Consider the following 16,286-nt stretch of genomic DNA (forward strand, 5'->3'; position numbering starts at 1 on the left):
ATAGCCACTAAGGTCCCTCCTGTCTCTAAACCTACGAACTTAGGAACCTGTCAATATCTACTAGTGGAGAGGCTGTTGTTTATGAGCTCACAAGTTTAAAGTAGTAAGTTTCCGAATAAGCTATAGGGCAACTTGATTGCACATCTATAATTATGAATATAATTCTTACTATATCTATCCCCAGAGATATTTGATTTATTAAGATCACAGGATCCAGAGCTGAAAGGGACCTTTGAAATCATCTAGTCTTATCCTCATAAATTAACCATAATGAACCTGAGATGCATTGAAGAAAACATAACTTTCTAAGGACTTTGAGCATTAAGTCGCATGGCCCATTGTGAACCAAGATTGTTCCCAGATCACTACCTACCCAGTATCTACAAACACTCCAAAAACTACCTTTTCACAACTAAAAGCCAGCTGTCTCCTAATGATGTTAAAAGCACACCCACAAAACTAAGGAGCAGGAAAGCCAATAAAACTTCTGGAGAATAAGAAGGTAGAAATAGGGTAGAAATAGAACCTTCAGACTTGAGACCACTTAATGTGATTGCAGTTTCTGGAAAATTCTAGTACCACTAAGTGTTATAGGAGGAGAAAGGCTTCGTCAAGAACAGATCACAACCCAAACTTTATTGTCTTTTTTGTCATGAATACATAAATTAGTTGATACCATAGATGTCATTCACCTTATTTTGCCAAATAATTGGCCAGAGTTATTCATACTATTGTTGAAAAGGTCAGAAAGATATGTGTGGGATGATATGTGAAGTGTTAAATGGTTCAGTGTCCTCAGAACAATCATTAAGGCTTCAATATCACCTTGGTAAGTGGTCTTTAGGAAAGGCCTCCTACATTTCTGCTTGGTCCTTTCACCTTCTTATCAGTTTAACAGTGGATGGGTAGGTGGGTGAGCAACATTTTCATCAGCCTTATGGCTAGCTGAAAACTGCAAGACAAAGCCAGCAGTGGATGGCCAATTCCAAAAAGATCATGAAAGACAAGATTATTGAGACCAGTCCAATAGGATCTTAGCTGAAAAAGGAGAAGGGCAGCTAGATGGTGCAGTGAATTGAGTGATGGGCCTGAAGTCATTAAGACCTGAATTCAAATCTGGCTTCAGAATCTTACTAGCTGGGTGGCCCTCAGTTTACTTATCTATGAGATAGAGTTGCAAACTACTACAGCATCTTTGCCAAGAAAATTCCAAATGAAGTCATGAAGAGTCATGCATGACTGAAACATCTAAACATCAGAATCAGGAGAGATGTAATGTCTTACCTGTGAGTTTTTAAAAATTGGCTTTATCGGTGCAAGATGTGAGGAATGTCAAAACCAAAGTGTTTTAGAGAGCTGGAAGTTCAGTATGAGTCAACAAACAAAAATGTTAATTCAACCTTGGCATACTTGAAGAAGAATGTTTCCCTTTAGAGGATTGTGGACTGACTCAGAAGGCACCAAGGCCTCAAGCAGATCCTACATCTCAGCCTTATTGGCCATGTGGTCAGCATAGTCTACAAGCACAGGTACTAAGGTGATAATCCTGTAGTACCTGCCCTGTCCAACTGCATCTGGAGTTCTGAAAGAGGGTAGGTAGGCTGGAGGGTGGCATTTACAGACAGACAAGAGCTTTGGAGATGATACCCTATGAAAATTACTTGAAGGAATTGAGAGTGCTCAGTGTTGGAGGAAAGAAACTTTTGGTAGGAGCAGGATAATTGTCTTCAGATCCTGGAAGAGCCTTGAGCTGCCAGCTCTGAACTTAAATGATTCTCTGTGAAGAGTTAGAAGAAAATTAATTATATACCACATTACACAGGTATACTTATGACCACAGCTATCAAAGAATCATATAATATTAGCATTGAAGAGGATGGAGAAAGTCAATATTTATTTTAAAATTTATTCTAAGCTACTAGGAAGACAGTGTAAATCATTTGAAATTCTGTCCTATAAAACTTTTCAAGGTTGGTTAGGAGCAGACTCATCTGCTAAAAGCCTTAGTCCAAGAATTAGCGACAATATTTTTTCCAGCTTTCTTTTTCCATTTATCTTTATTCTCTGAGGAATTAAACTTTAGACCTCTTTGTCCTGAAGACACGTGTTGATTGTCAGAGGCTGTGCTTGCAGAAAACAAATCCTGGCAGACAGACCTGGTAAAAAAAACTCTTATCATCTAAGGACCAAACTAAGTTCAGAGAGGTTCATTGCCAGAAGGTCAGCTGACATATGGTAAATGCTTATTAGTGAGCAAAGAGGGAAATTGGCTATCATCATCATAACTGAGTCATGGTTTTTTTTGTTGGTTTTTTTTTTTTGTGAATAGTATTAAATAAAACCAAGCAGCTGTCAGGCCTTTACTTAAAGCATATCAATAACCTGTAAGGAAGAATTTGTTAAGTAATTGGAAATGAAAACTCTCAGTCTAGTGTTCCCTGATCTATCTCCCGCCTCTACATTGTAAAAGCTAGATGTACCTAGCTCAATAATGTACCTTTTCTTCATCTCTACTTTCCAGAACTTACTTTAAGGTTCAACTCAGGTATTAGATATCTATGTGAACTCTTTCCCAATTCTCATACACATTACCACCACACCAAGCAGCCAAAGGTTCCCCTCCCTCTTCACATTCTTTTAGATCACTTTGCCTAGAACTTGACTTGCTCCCATTACACCCTTCCTTGGGTATTTAAGCTCTTTGGGAATAGTAGCTGTACTTTTATCTTTTTATCCCCAAATCCTTGCAGAAATATTGCTTTTACATCTTATTTACGTGATTGAATTGCTTAGCAAAGCATATTTTTGTGGTTTGGGAAAGTAGAGTTATTGTTTTTAATTAATGCAAAGGATAAACTTTGGCCTTATAAATGTAAAAATTATCTCAGTTTCCAAATTAATAAATGACAAATTAATGATATTTTCATGTATATTTTATTCTTGCTGCATGAAACAACTATTTAAGCATCTTTCCCCCACTCCCTTATCATCTATACCAAAATTAGATATGCATCTTAAGAATTTTTTAAATAATGTGAATAAAGCTATAAGTTCCATTTTCCTGTTCCCAAGTTTCCAGTTTTCCTTTGTAAGCTTTAACTGCAGGTGTTTTGGAAAATATGTTTAAACGGTTTTAGTTTATTTGTCATTTTCTTGGACTGAATAGGACATAATGGCACAGCCTTGATGAAATCTGCATAACTGGTTAATATTACCCATTTCATCTTTTAACAGTTGAAGAGTAATATTGTTAATCTGGATAATCACATAACACAGTATGTCAAGATTTGTAATGAGCAAAAGAAAGAGGTAGGTTGGTTATGCATTACTCTTATTATTCTATGGGCATCTTAGTTCTAACAATTTACCATGCTAGTAACTGTCTCCTTTTTTAAATTTCTTTCTCTGGTTCTTTCACTCACAACTTGCTCATGAAATCCACTCTGATTTTTCTACAGTTGAACTATTTTAGTGTTAGAAGAGTTAACAGAGATCTACTTTTATATTTCAATTGAAGTTTTCTCTCATTTAGATTATGATGTTAAAAGAAAAATTGAAAGCCTATGAAGATGAGAAAATCATCACTCATGAAAATATTAAAGGAAACCTTGAGCTTTCCAACCAAGAGGAAACAGAACTACAAAGGTAAGCTTGTAGAAGCATTAAATTTTAGACAAGGACTTCATTTTGTGAGTTTAGTTGTAGAATTCTTTAATTACTTTTTTATTCAGTATTTATACTTTAATTCTTTCTGACAGAATAGTTTCCTATACCCAAATCATCTCTTCATTTATAGAAATTATCTGGTAATAGTAGAACAATCTGCAAGCTATCATTTTAGTATAATTAAAACTCATTAGCCAAGATACATGCTTTAGTTCAAAATTTTTCAGTTATCCATAACTTTTCTCCTAGAACCAAATGCTTATTCTCCCATTCTTGCTGTTTTTTAAACCTTTATTTAATTAACTTCTCTTATTCCATAATTAGTATGCTTTATTGAATTAATTAGCTTCCTTATGAACCACGTTGCTTGTTCTTTTTGCCTATTTAATTGGGTACCATAATTTTCTCCATAACTAAGAAGTAAGTTCAAATCTGGGCTTAGATATGTACACATGATTGATTTTTTCATTGATGATTGGTGATAAAAAAAAAAACATTGAAATATAAGATACTTGTGAATATGATGCAATGGTAAAGAGCTGCCTTTAGAGCAAGGAGATGGCAGGCTTTGAATCCTGTTTCCAACACTTTCTATGACATTAATTTCCCCTGGATTTTGTTGTTGTTAAAAGTAGTAATGATTGTGTTTTATTATTTGGGTTTTGCTTTTTCCACAGAGCATTTCATGTCTTCCTGCATTTATATATTTCTTATTCTATATATCTTGTGGAACAGTAACATTTATGTCACAAATTGTTCCACCATTTTCCCATTGTTGGGTACTTTGCTTCTGTTCAAATGATTACTATCAATGCTGCTGGTAGAATATTTTTATGCCACAAAGTCTCCTTTTTTCTGTTAATAATATCCTGAATATGGGAAGCTAGATGACTGGGTAGATTGAGTCAGGCCTAGAGATGTGAGGTCCTAGGTTAAAATCTGTATTGATTCTAATATAGAAGGTAAAAGTTAAATAAAAATTTTAAGTGTCCTGAATGTATCATCCTAAACTTGAAACACTTGTTGAAAAGATGAATAATTGGAGATCTTTTTTTTTCCTAATGAGTATCTTCTCTCTTAATATTGATACTAAATATTAATTCCAAGACAGAGTTGCAGTAAAAGCTAGGCAGTTAAAGTTGTCGCTTGTCTAGGATCATACAGCAAGGGGATTTCAGATTTGAACCCAGGTCCTCCTGTCTCTAAGGCTGGCTCCCTATCCACTGAAAAACCTAACTACCTAACTACCTAACTGCCCCTGTGTAGTTTTTCTTACTAATGCCATGCAGCTTTCCAAATAGATTGTGATCCCATTCAGCTCTATAGTTAATAGTGTGACTATATTTCTACAACCCTACTAGTGATGATTTGTGTTAACTTTAACTACCTTTGCCATTTTAATAGGTATAAATCTGAGTTCTTCCTTTTAATAGGCATTCTCAAATAGTTTGAATAGTTTTTTTTAATGGTTATTGATCCTTTGTATTTATAATTTAGTGAACTGCCAGGTTATGTCCTTTGACTACTTCTTTTGGGTAACCTATCTTCAGAAATTAATCAATTTTCTTCTCAATTTTGAAAACAAATTAGAAATATTTACATCAAAGATTATTTTCTTCCAAACAGTTTCTTTCCTTTTCATTCTGGTCACTTTGCTTTTTGTTATATGTAAGGTTGTTTTATATAATATAATCCATTTATTTCCTATAATTTATTTTTTAATGTTTTTAATAGCTCAGAATTTTCTATATCTGCATAGCTGTGATTCCTTTTTAAATTATTTGTTTCATCTTATTCTGCTCTTTTTTTCCTTTTTAAAGAATAGGCTATATTTTTGTTTTACCTTACTCTTCTTTGACTAATTCCATATTGAAATCCGGAATGGTTGGCCTTTTTTACAGCTCTCCCAACAATGCATCCTTGTGCTGTCATCCTACAACACCAGTAGCATTGACTATTCCAACTCATCTTTTCCCCTTTTTTGCTATTTTTATGATATAAGCTGAAATCTCTAAATGGTTTTTAACATTTTCATTTCTCTTATTAATTATTTAGAAGCTTATTTTCCTGTAGTCATTTAAAATAGGTAGTTCTTATTTTGAAAATTGTTTATATCTTTTGACCATTATCTGTTAGGAAATGACTCTTAGACTTGTATATTTGTGTCAATTTCTTCTATGTGGTATATACTAATAATTTGCTGCAAATGATTTTCCCACTCTAGTGTTTAGTTTTTTTGTTTTTTTTTTTAAATTTTGCCTACATCAATTTTATTCACACAAAATCTTTTTAACCATTGTACATGTTATAATCTCTTTTATCTCTTGTTTATTTAAGAAATTTCCTCTTCTTCATAGTTGTAAAATATAGCTGATGTCATTCTTTTGTAATGACATATCCCCACTGTGAGTTTATTTTAACATCTTGTATAATAGATTGATCTAATCCTTATGTCTGCCAAAATGTTCCCTAATTTTACCAGAAGTACTTGTCAAACATGGACTTCTCACCCCCAATAATTCATGTAGCTGGGTTTATTGTGCAACTGTTTTTTGACTGCTACCAAAGTGTTGTTCCATTGATCAGTTTTTTTTAACCATTACCAAACAAATTTGATCTCTCCTTTTTGATCTTTACAATGCAATTTCAGGTCCAGTGAGCCATGCTCTCTTTATTAAAAATTTTCTCATTTTTTTGCCTGGGGATTCCAGACCTTATTTTTTCCAAATGAATTTTGTTATTATCTTTTTTAGTGCTAAATGTATCACCTTAGTAGTTTTTTTGGTGTAGCTCTGCAAAATAGTTTAGATAGTATTGACATGAGCTGACTTCGAAAAGTACGTACCTGCAATTCCTTCTCACCTCTTGCCCCAATGGCCTTTTATAAGGCCATTTACTCTTCTTAAAAGTTTCCTTTTAATTCCTCTTTTTTTTCTTCTACCTTCTACAATCCTCTAGATTGACAACAAAGGGCAGTCCCAAATGTGAGGGGTGAGTAGAGAGAATTATATTCTCTTCTCTTTTCCTTGTAGCTTATGCCTTTTGATGTAATGTTCTGTGTCCTTTGAACCTGTCGCCTTTTTTCACCCTCTACAAATCTTGCCCTTGCAGAGTCCCAGCCACTCCTCGCTGACTACCGTTAGTACTCAACTGTATCTTCTGGAAAATAGTCATCTATCATGTCCACAATAGTCTCCTGTTATCTTGTAATGCCTTTATCTCTTCCTTTTCTCCCAACTCTCTTCCCTCTTGTTAACCCCTTCCTTTTGGCCATGCCCTAACTCTACTATTCTCTCTGAAGTCACATCATAATTTTTGTTTACTTTCCCATCATCCCAAAGACACAAGAAAAAATCAAGTCTTTTATTCTCCTTTCCTCTAGAGACCTAAACAGTCATTACCCAAATCTGTCTTGCCTTCACCTCCTCTTCTGAAAGATAGTCCTCTGTATTATCTTATATTAATAAATATATATATATATATATATATAAACTTTTATTGTCCTTTTTGTTCATTTGTTTCAGTCATGTCCAATTCTTCATTGCCCCTTTTGGGGTTATCTTGGTAAAGATAGTGGAGTAGTTTGTCATTTCTTTCTCCAGCTCATTGAACATCTAATGAAACTGAGGCAAACAGAGTTAAGTGACTTGCCCCAAGCCTCACAACTAGTTAATGTCTGAAGCCAGATTTGAACTAGCCCAGATCTGAATCAGACTTCAGGCCCAGCACTCTATCTACTGTGCCACCTATCTGTCCCCTATATTAATCTATTAATGTTGAAATGCAAGAGTTGTTTCCCCTTAAATAATTACGTTTTTTCTAGGAGCTCTGCCTAATTCTGCTATGAGATACTTTGCTACTTAGATTCTTCAGCTCATTGTTGCTTGCTTTGCTTCCTCACTCATTCTTAACATTTCTGGGATTTTTTTTAAGATAACCAACCAAAAATTAAAACTTGGCCCACACAATGTCTCTTTCTAACTGTAGCCACATAAAAACAGAGGCTTCATTTCCTGATACTTCAGGAATGTAAATGATCAAACAAATAATAAATGGATGAACACTTATTAAGCCTTTTTATGCTGAGCACTGTGCTAAATGCTGGAGATATGACCAGAAGAGCAAGACAGTTCCTACTCAACAGGAGCTTATATTTTACTTGGGGGAAAAACACCACCATAGGAGCCTTCAGCTTCCAAAGTGTCCTGCCTTCCTTAGTGGCAAAGCACATGGTGACACACCATCTTTAATGTTCTTTCCATTACGTAAACCTTATTGGCCACTGTAAGTAGGACTGTACTTCTAGATTTGCTTGCTATTCCTAAGGCTTTTTGGCTTACATATTTATCACTGGAATTGGTCAATAGTTGGTGCTGGTGGTGACAGGAAAATATCTCAAGTGTTTACCTGTTCACTATTTATTCAGTTTAGCATGCTCTGTTCACATTCTTTTGAAGGAATAATTAAAATTCCTAATACCAAATATTAATTTATTGTCTTTGACATTTTATTGCAGTTTTCTTAATTGTGTTATTTTGAGATGCCATCAGATAGTCTTTACTCTTTGGAATAAGCCATTCCACTTTTTATTGTGATTTGTTTTAATAAAGGATTCATTCCATTCTATGTTGATTTGTTGTTCTTGGATTTCAAAGGGTTCCTTTGTGCTTGTGAAATTTCAAGTGAAAATGGTAGTAATCCTACCCTCTTTCTCAGTTGGCCTTCTACACAGGATATCCCTTTTAGCTCCTAGCCCTTTTAGATGCACAGTGATATAGTAACCTTCTTTTTGTATTTCATCAATACAAGTTCTCAAGGCAGCTAGATGATGTAGTGGATAAAAAACTGTCTTGATGTTTTTACCTGTAATATCTAAAACCAAGTTCTCTTCCTCTTCTTTTTTTTTTTAACAATTTAAATTTTGTTCAATATGACACTTCGAGTTGTTATTCCTCTGGTAAATAGATAATTGCACATTTATTTTACTATTTATCTTGATGGAACAATTCAAGCTCTTTGCTTTCATTCCTTTTTTTTTTATTAAAACTGTTGTCATTGGCCCTGATGTATGAAAATTGTTCAACTCATAAATTTTTAAATAGTCATCTTTTGTTTTTGCAAAGAATACTTTAGATTTGCTGGCAAGCAGATTTGGGGATTTCCCTTTATATCTTAATTTTCAATATATACCATATGCTAGCATCTCTCATTTATGATTTTTGTAGAAAGCTCTTATGCAATTCAAATCTTCTTTAATGGTTTTTTTTTCCTTCATTCCTGCTGGTAAAAACATTCTCCTTATCATTGTATTCTTGGAGCTTGATAATGATTCACTTCAACAAACATTTATTTGTTGAGTTTTATAACATACTTTGAATTCTGTTGAAGCCTTTCCCTCTGTTTCATTATTTTGGGGAAATGCTCTTATACCAATTCCTAAAATAAAATGATCAGATTCTATAATTTCTTGGAAATTTAATAATTCTTAAATTTTCTCTCATTGCACTTTCTTCTATATTTTTCATTATTTACTCTGTACATGTCAGATCTTTTTCCAGGTATATAGTTTTTTGCTCATAGTTTTCTACTTCCTCTGCTGTTTTTTCCATTCTCTGCAAAGCCATTTTAAAAATATTTTCCATGAATATTTTCAAAATAATGTTTTATTGATATCTTTAGGTTTTATATCACTTACATTTCCCAATGTATTTCTTTATTAATTTCCCCCCAGAATTAATTAGCATTTAACTGTGTCTTGAGGAAATTCTGGTTTTGTTTCTGGTTTATTGATCTCTGCTTTTAAAAAGTTGTTATATTTCTTTCATAGTCCAGATTCTTGTTTGTTTCTTTGCTTTGCCTCAATCCAAATTAATCTTCATTTGGAGGAATTGTTTTATGTTTTAGTGTTGTTTTGAAAAGACATATTGCAAAGATAGGATCTATTCCTTCTTCCCACAAGAACAAGGAATTATTCCTTATGTCAGAATTCAATATTGTGTATTGTGTGTTTTGTTTAAGATTAATAAAGAACTAACATATAACTCTTAAAATTGTTTTATTTGTAGGTAGCTGACTGTTTTATTTTAAAATTCCTGTTCATGATAAGAGCATTTCAGTTTTTTTAAAGATCAGTTGTTGTTTTTTTTTGTCATTATCAGTATAGACAGCTAGATGGTACAGTAGTTCAGGTTCTCTTGACCTGGAATCAGGAAGGCCTAAGTTCAAATTTTGCCTAAGACACTTAGCAGCTGTTATCTCCCAGGGTTGTAAGTTTCTAGTGAAATACTATGTATGAAGTGCTTAGCACAGTTCGTAGCACATACTAGTTGCTTAATAAATATTTGTTCCCTTTCCTCCCTCCAAGGATCAACTCTATCCCTCAGTTAGCCAGAGGATGATGTGAACTTCCATGGCCACCCCCTCTACTGCTGAGCATTCTTTAATCGAGCCAGGCTGTTCTCTGAACAGTGGTTGACGAATCATTGCTAGGGTTCCACTCTCACCTTTCTGGCTTAGTTGCACTTGCTAGAACTTAACATCTACCCATGTGTCCTAGTTAAACTTCACTATAGTGACAGTACTTGAAGAAATAACAAAGATTATTGTAATTTTTAAATGAAGTTCTGGAAAAAGAGTTACTGTTGCTAATTCCCTTCTCGTTTTGTCTTTTCACTACCTCTGACACAAACCCAATGCAAGAGTTGACCACAAACTCATGAGATTGACAGACGCTACTTCCCTTGTCCTCAGATAAAACATTGCATGGGAAAGAAGCCACTGTTCTGTGAATGAAACCTAAAGATAACTCATCCAATTCATTTACTGGCATTCTTATTGCTATAACATCATCTGATGAGCCTTTAGTGTCTCTATGACTTGCTCCATTACTTATTTATCATCAGTTTGACAAAACTACAGTAAAGCCTAGTGCTGTGATTTGTATTCATTCCCAGCAGATTTTCATTGAGAATTGTTGATGTAAGGAAGGCCACAGTGTTTTACCCCTAAACCTCACAAACAGATTTCCAGATCCTTCCAAAGGACACATGCTTTAAAATGCACGCGCGCGCACACACACATACCCCAGGCCAAAGTCGACTTTTTTTTTTTAATTCTTCTCTTAAATGATTGTGTCTGTTTGTGACTATTTACATTATTACTGTAGCTGAGGCCTGACTCTTCTATGACCTAAGGCACAGATTTTATTTTTATACTATTAGAACATCTTTGAAGCTTATTCTTTGCTGACCTTGGAAGAATGTAAAAGCACAAGTTCATTTTAGGGTTTCTCTAGAAGTCCTAGCCTGCTTCAAGGGAATCTAGGAATCAGTGGGAAGTTTACATTCACCAAGACCTCTCTGGATTTCTGCAAGAGGGCTGACTTTGAATTGATGGGTTGTAGTAGATAACTGGGCCTCCAAGAAGTGAACTTAAATCTCTGGGGATCTAGATTGTTGAGGGTACCCTACCACCTGTTGTCTTTCATTGTTACATACACAGGCTAAAGCAAAAAATGGGCTGTCTGATGATGGTGCAAACTGGAGAGTATAGTGTCATTTAGCTATTCTGATTACTGCTTACTCCTTATTTCTGTATCATAGGCACATCAGAAAAACTCCAGGTATTTTGTGTACTTGCTATATATCTGATTGAAGAGTAAGGTTAGGCACCAGAGATGCTTTCTCATCCCTTTTTTTTTCCTTTTACCAGCACAAATGTGTAATTTTCCCAGTCTGTCACATTCTCTAATATTCTTCAAAATAACTGTTAAGATATTTTGCCTTATAGAAATTCCTTTTAACGGAGTCCATGTTTATTTAGAAGAGTGATGACTTGCATTGTTCTAAAATTTAGTTAAGTGAAAATCTTATCAATTGTGCATTCCTTGGAGCACGTTTGTATTCTAGAAGCAAACCTATTATTACTAGTAGAAACAAGGGCTTGTGTAGCACCATTTTTCGTTTGAATTGTTCTCTATGCGAGTTCCTTAATTTTCTCTTAAGTTTAATCTGCAGTATGATATTTGTTGTTTTTGGTAGGTTTCGGGGGATTTTAAATCGTTTGTTCCAGAATCGTGAAGGAATCAGACAAGAATATTTGAATTTGGAAATGCTGATTAAAGAAAATGAACTAAAAACATTCTACCAGCAACAGTACCATAAGCAAATAGAAATGATGTGCTCTGAAGAGAAAGTTGAAAAGGTAGTTGAACCTTTTATTTCTCCACTCTATGACTGCTTTGGCACTAAGGGGATTTTTCCTGGTTTAGCCCCACTGGTGCTAAGGGCAGCATCATTTTATGTACCAAAAGCTTATCTGTATTTCCTATACCAATAGGAGAAGTTCAGCATTTTTTAAAAACAAGATCCTTTCAAATAAATCTGACATTGTCATGTATGAAATTAGGGAGTAAGCTGAATTTAAAGAAACCAAAATGAAATCATGAAAGCCTCTATTTTGTGAATAATCACCACATTTTCAGAAATATACTAAAAGGAAGCATGGCTTGGTAGAGAGTCAAGACTTAAAAATTAACATAGAGGACCTGGGTTCAAGGCCTATTTTTCTTACCTGCTAGCTGAGGTCCCATGGGCAATCCTTTCACTACCCAGTGCCTCAGGCAAGAAGGTAAGTGGTAAACCATTCTCTGTACCCATGAAGAGAGTTTCCATGAAGAGATTCCAGTGAATCATGTAGTTTTACTTTCCTCTGGTTCCTCTGTCCCCTCCCAGTCACCCCTAAAATGTACCCAATATATTTGTTATACATTTTATATTAAAGGATCTTTAAAATTAAAAAAAGCTAGACTTCAGGACATTAAGACAGTGTCTATTGTTTTAAACTGCTAGTAAAATTTAGTTTTAAAATTCTGAACATATTTTACCTATATTTTTGACAGACTTCATGTTTTCCAACTTAAAAAAACTTAATATTTAATTTTGTGCTATGCGTGGTAAAACAGAAATCTTGAATGGGCCTTTGTTATATTTCAACAACATGTTTTTTTTTAATAATCTTTTCTAGTCCTTATTATATAGTAACTTTGAATTCAAAATAGTAAGTCCCCTTTCTTCCTTAATCTAGTACAGAATGACCATTAATTACATGGCAGTCCTGAATGACCAGCCTTTGAGGTCATTTTTCCCCAAAGACAAGAAAAGGGATCACAGGAAGTTGATCTATCCTTATATACTTCTCTTTATAGGTGACTTCTTAAATCACTGTCCATAGGTATTTTATTTCCCATTATATACAAAGCACATTACATAGAAAGTGGCACATGTTAGAGGAAGTGTGGAAATCTTTGTCACTTCCTCTACATTTTAGAAGGCAAGAAGTATTTAAACACCCAGGAGCTCATACTTGAACTATAATTGAAAAATGAGGTTTTTAAAGATTGTTTGGAGAAATGAAGCAATAGAATGATGTCAGAACTAGACTAGATCAGTTTGGCAGGAACTAATAGTTATTGTAGAATCACTAAAAAATTTTGCAAGTTAAAAGTAGGACCATACTGTAGATGGCTTTGAAAGCCACACTAAGGAGTATTCTGATCCAAGAGAGTTAGCTAAAAGTATTACTGGTCCAAGAGTCAGGAAAATAAAATACTTATTACTCTGAAGATAACAGGAAAGATTTTTGCATAAGGAAATAACATGATTTAGTTAGAGGATACTATCAGTGGAGTTATCAGTAATAATTATATTTTTAAGTAGAATGTCCCTTTAAGAAATTCAGTAAAACCAACTGATTCATGTAAACCCATATTTATCTAAGTCAACATCCTGCTTTATTCTATTTCCAATAAATTCTGAACCTTAATGAAGATTTAAGATTGAAGAGCAGATTCAATAAAATTAGCTCCTAGAATCATCTTTATGATTTTTGGTGATTTAACTTTCTTTCTCATCTTACCCTGCCCAGTCTCAAAAGACTGAGCAGGGTAGAAAAGCAAACAGTAGAGAAAATTATTTGTTTTAGTTACTTAAGAAAAGAGGGAGAAAAATTTGGAAACTACTTTGACTTGGAAATGTTAAGCCATAAATACAACTGAAACTTTGTCATAATATTACTCATGTAGTATAACTTAGAATTAGGGATTTGTTTTTGGCCCTCTGAGAAGATACCAAAAAGAACTTCATATCAGTGATTCAGTTATAATAATGAAAAAAAAATTTATTAAGCACCTACTATGTGCCAGGAACTTTGCTAAGCCTGGGATTACAAAAATAGAAATGAAATCAATTTATATCCTAATGGAGCGTGGACTTACCCTGAGAAACATTATTAAAGGGAAGTTCCTATATAAGTCATTCTTTCCTCCGAATTTATCATACAACATAAGCATTTACAATTTGCTTATAGCTAAAAACCATTTGCAGGATTTTCTTACCAAGATAATCATGAACATTTTGATTATTTCAGGATTTTTCACCTACATCAGACTAAATTCTCAAATGTTAGAAGTAGTTGTGCCCATAGAAAATATAAGAAAACACATACTAATATCACCTATGTTTTGTTGTATTTTTACTTATTTTAAGTTTTTCCCAATTACATTTTAATTTGATTTGGGCTGTACTTAAGAGTTTTATAGGCCTCATGCACCCTGTGGGCCCCATGTCTAACACCTCTGCTCTAATCTGTTAATCTTCTGGAGAACTGACTCTTCCCCATAGTACTAGCTATTTCTCCTTACTTGATGCCAACTTCAGATTTGAGAAGTACATCATCTTTTTGTACAAGTCACTTAAAGAAGTCTTAAATCACATGGGGACAGGTGCATGAATCAGCTTCCTGGAGCCCTCTTCTAGAATTGATTCAATAATTACTCCTTTTTGAACTTGGCCCTATAACTACTTCCAGTCCCATCTAATTGTTTTATCAGTTAGTCCATATTCCTTCCTCTTTTCTACAAGAATAGTAGGAGTTACTAGCAACTGCTTTGTTAAAATCCAGACAAACTATATAACATTAGCCTTGTCTACTAATTTAGTAATAATCCTGTCAAGAAATGAAATAAGGTTAGTTTGGCTGTTGATGAAGCCTTGCCTGACCTTTGTAATCACACTCCCTCTCCTGGATGTTTGTTAAAACTCTCCTTGGTGATCCATTCTAGAGTTTTCCCAATAATTGAAGTCAAGCTCACTTACTGACCAGTATTTTACAGAGCCTTTTCTCTTTCCTTTTTTGAAAATTCAAGCATTTGCCCTTCTCTAGTCTTATGGTACTTTTTCTTTACCTGATCTTTTATATATTACTGATATTGGCCCAGTGGTTACATGTGCAGTCCTTTTTATTCACAAAAATGTTGTTAATTTGGGCTAAGGAAGTTCTGTTATACCTGATTCCATATTTACCATATTTATTTACCATTCCATATTTACCACTATCACTATGCTTCAGTGCCTCTCATGAGATAACTCTCTCAAGAGATAACTCACTTATGAGATCTGATTCTCAGACTGATTAAAAGGAGGTAGATGTCTTAGCCCCAAAATACCATTAGATTCCCCTGATAAGATCCTCGAATGATAAAACTAAAGAGCAAATCTGATCTATTTTGGGCCAAATATTAGAAATCAGAGAATTCATTGTACTATGATTCAAGAAGTAGAGTATACGCATGAATCAGAAGCCAGTCCTGAAATAGAGGCAAACCTACTTTTTTTTTTAAGTCTTTTATGATTCTTTCTAGTCAGTCAGCTAGCATTTATTAACTATCAAGTATATGCCAGATTCTGTGCTAAAGTCCTGGGGATACCTCAAAAAAAGGCAGTCCTTGGTCTCAAAAAGCTCCCAGTCTAATGAAAGAGGCAATATGCAAATAACTTTGTACAAACATGATCTGTACAGAATAAATGGAAACCAGGAAAGTTAGGTGATAAAGATGAGGAAGGAGAGTGACCCAAGCATGGGGGCATGCCCAGTCAGGAAATGGAAAGTCGTGTGTGTATCCTTGTAGCTTTAGCATCTCTTCATAAGCAGGGTCAAGGAAAGATGAACTCAGACTAGAGCAAAGGCCATGAAACTTGAAGGTGATCCAAAGCTAGGAGAAACTAGCCAATATGGTAGTGACGAAATTAGAACCCAGAATGATTTAAGTAAGCTAGAATGACAAGGTAAATCTAAGAAGATGATTTTCCTAGAGATCACTGTACATTCTTGCACATTTCCAAAAATCATCTAAGATAATAGAAAAGTATCAAAAAACAGTACATGTGGATATATTAGAGGACTACACATTCCAGATGAGTATGGTGTATTAGCAAAAAAAAAAAACTGTTAATACTGTCTTGATTATGAGTCCTTTGAGATCAGCAGCTATTGTGTCTTCTATTTTGCATTGTCTTCCCCAGTATATTAAGCTTTATACAGAGTTGACAATGCATTTTTAAAACTGGGCTAAACTAAAAGAAATAGAATATTCAGAAGAAGAAAAAGGTAGTCCTACTCTCTTTAGAAGTAATCAGATCACATATGAAATATTTTATTCTCTGGGCACTGCGTTTAAGAAGAAACATTGAAAAACTAGAGATTGGTCACAACAGAGTGACTGCAGAATCAGGCCTTCCATCATGTACCAGACACTATGATACAAGAGAAAAAAAAACAAGATT

At 34.3% G+C, this 16,286-nt stretch overlaps 1 protein-coding gene across 3 annotated transcripts in view; it reads left to right on the plus strand.

The window, feature by feature from the left end:
• KIF18A (kinesin family member 18A) overlaps positions 1 to 16,286 on the plus strand; it is a 110,110-nt gene that overhangs the window by 36,214 nt on the left and 57,610 nt on the right. For all 3 annotated transcript variants that reach the window (XR_008912762.1, XM_056801993.1, XM_056801994.1), the window contains exons 9-11: positions 3,235 to 3,309; positions 3,533 to 3,645; positions 11,706 to 11,868. Coding sequence is in view for 2 of the 3 variants with exons in the window: in XM_056801993.1 (XP_056657971.1) it covers positions 3,235 to 3,309; positions 3,533 to 3,645; positions 11,706 to 11,868 (351 nt within the window). In the remaining variant the exon portion in view is untranslated. The remainder of the gene's footprint in view (positions 1 to 3,234; positions 3,310 to 3,532; positions 3,646 to 11,705; positions 11,869 to 16,286) is intronic.

Source organism: Monodelphis domestica, chromosome 6 (genome assembly GCF_027887165.1).
Source record: "Monodelphis domestica isolate mMonDom1 chromosome 6, mMonDom1.pri, whole genome shotgun sequence".
Classification (NCBI taxonomy): Eukaryota; Metazoa; Chordata; class Mammalia; order Didelphimorphia; family Didelphidae; genus Monodelphis; species Monodelphis domestica.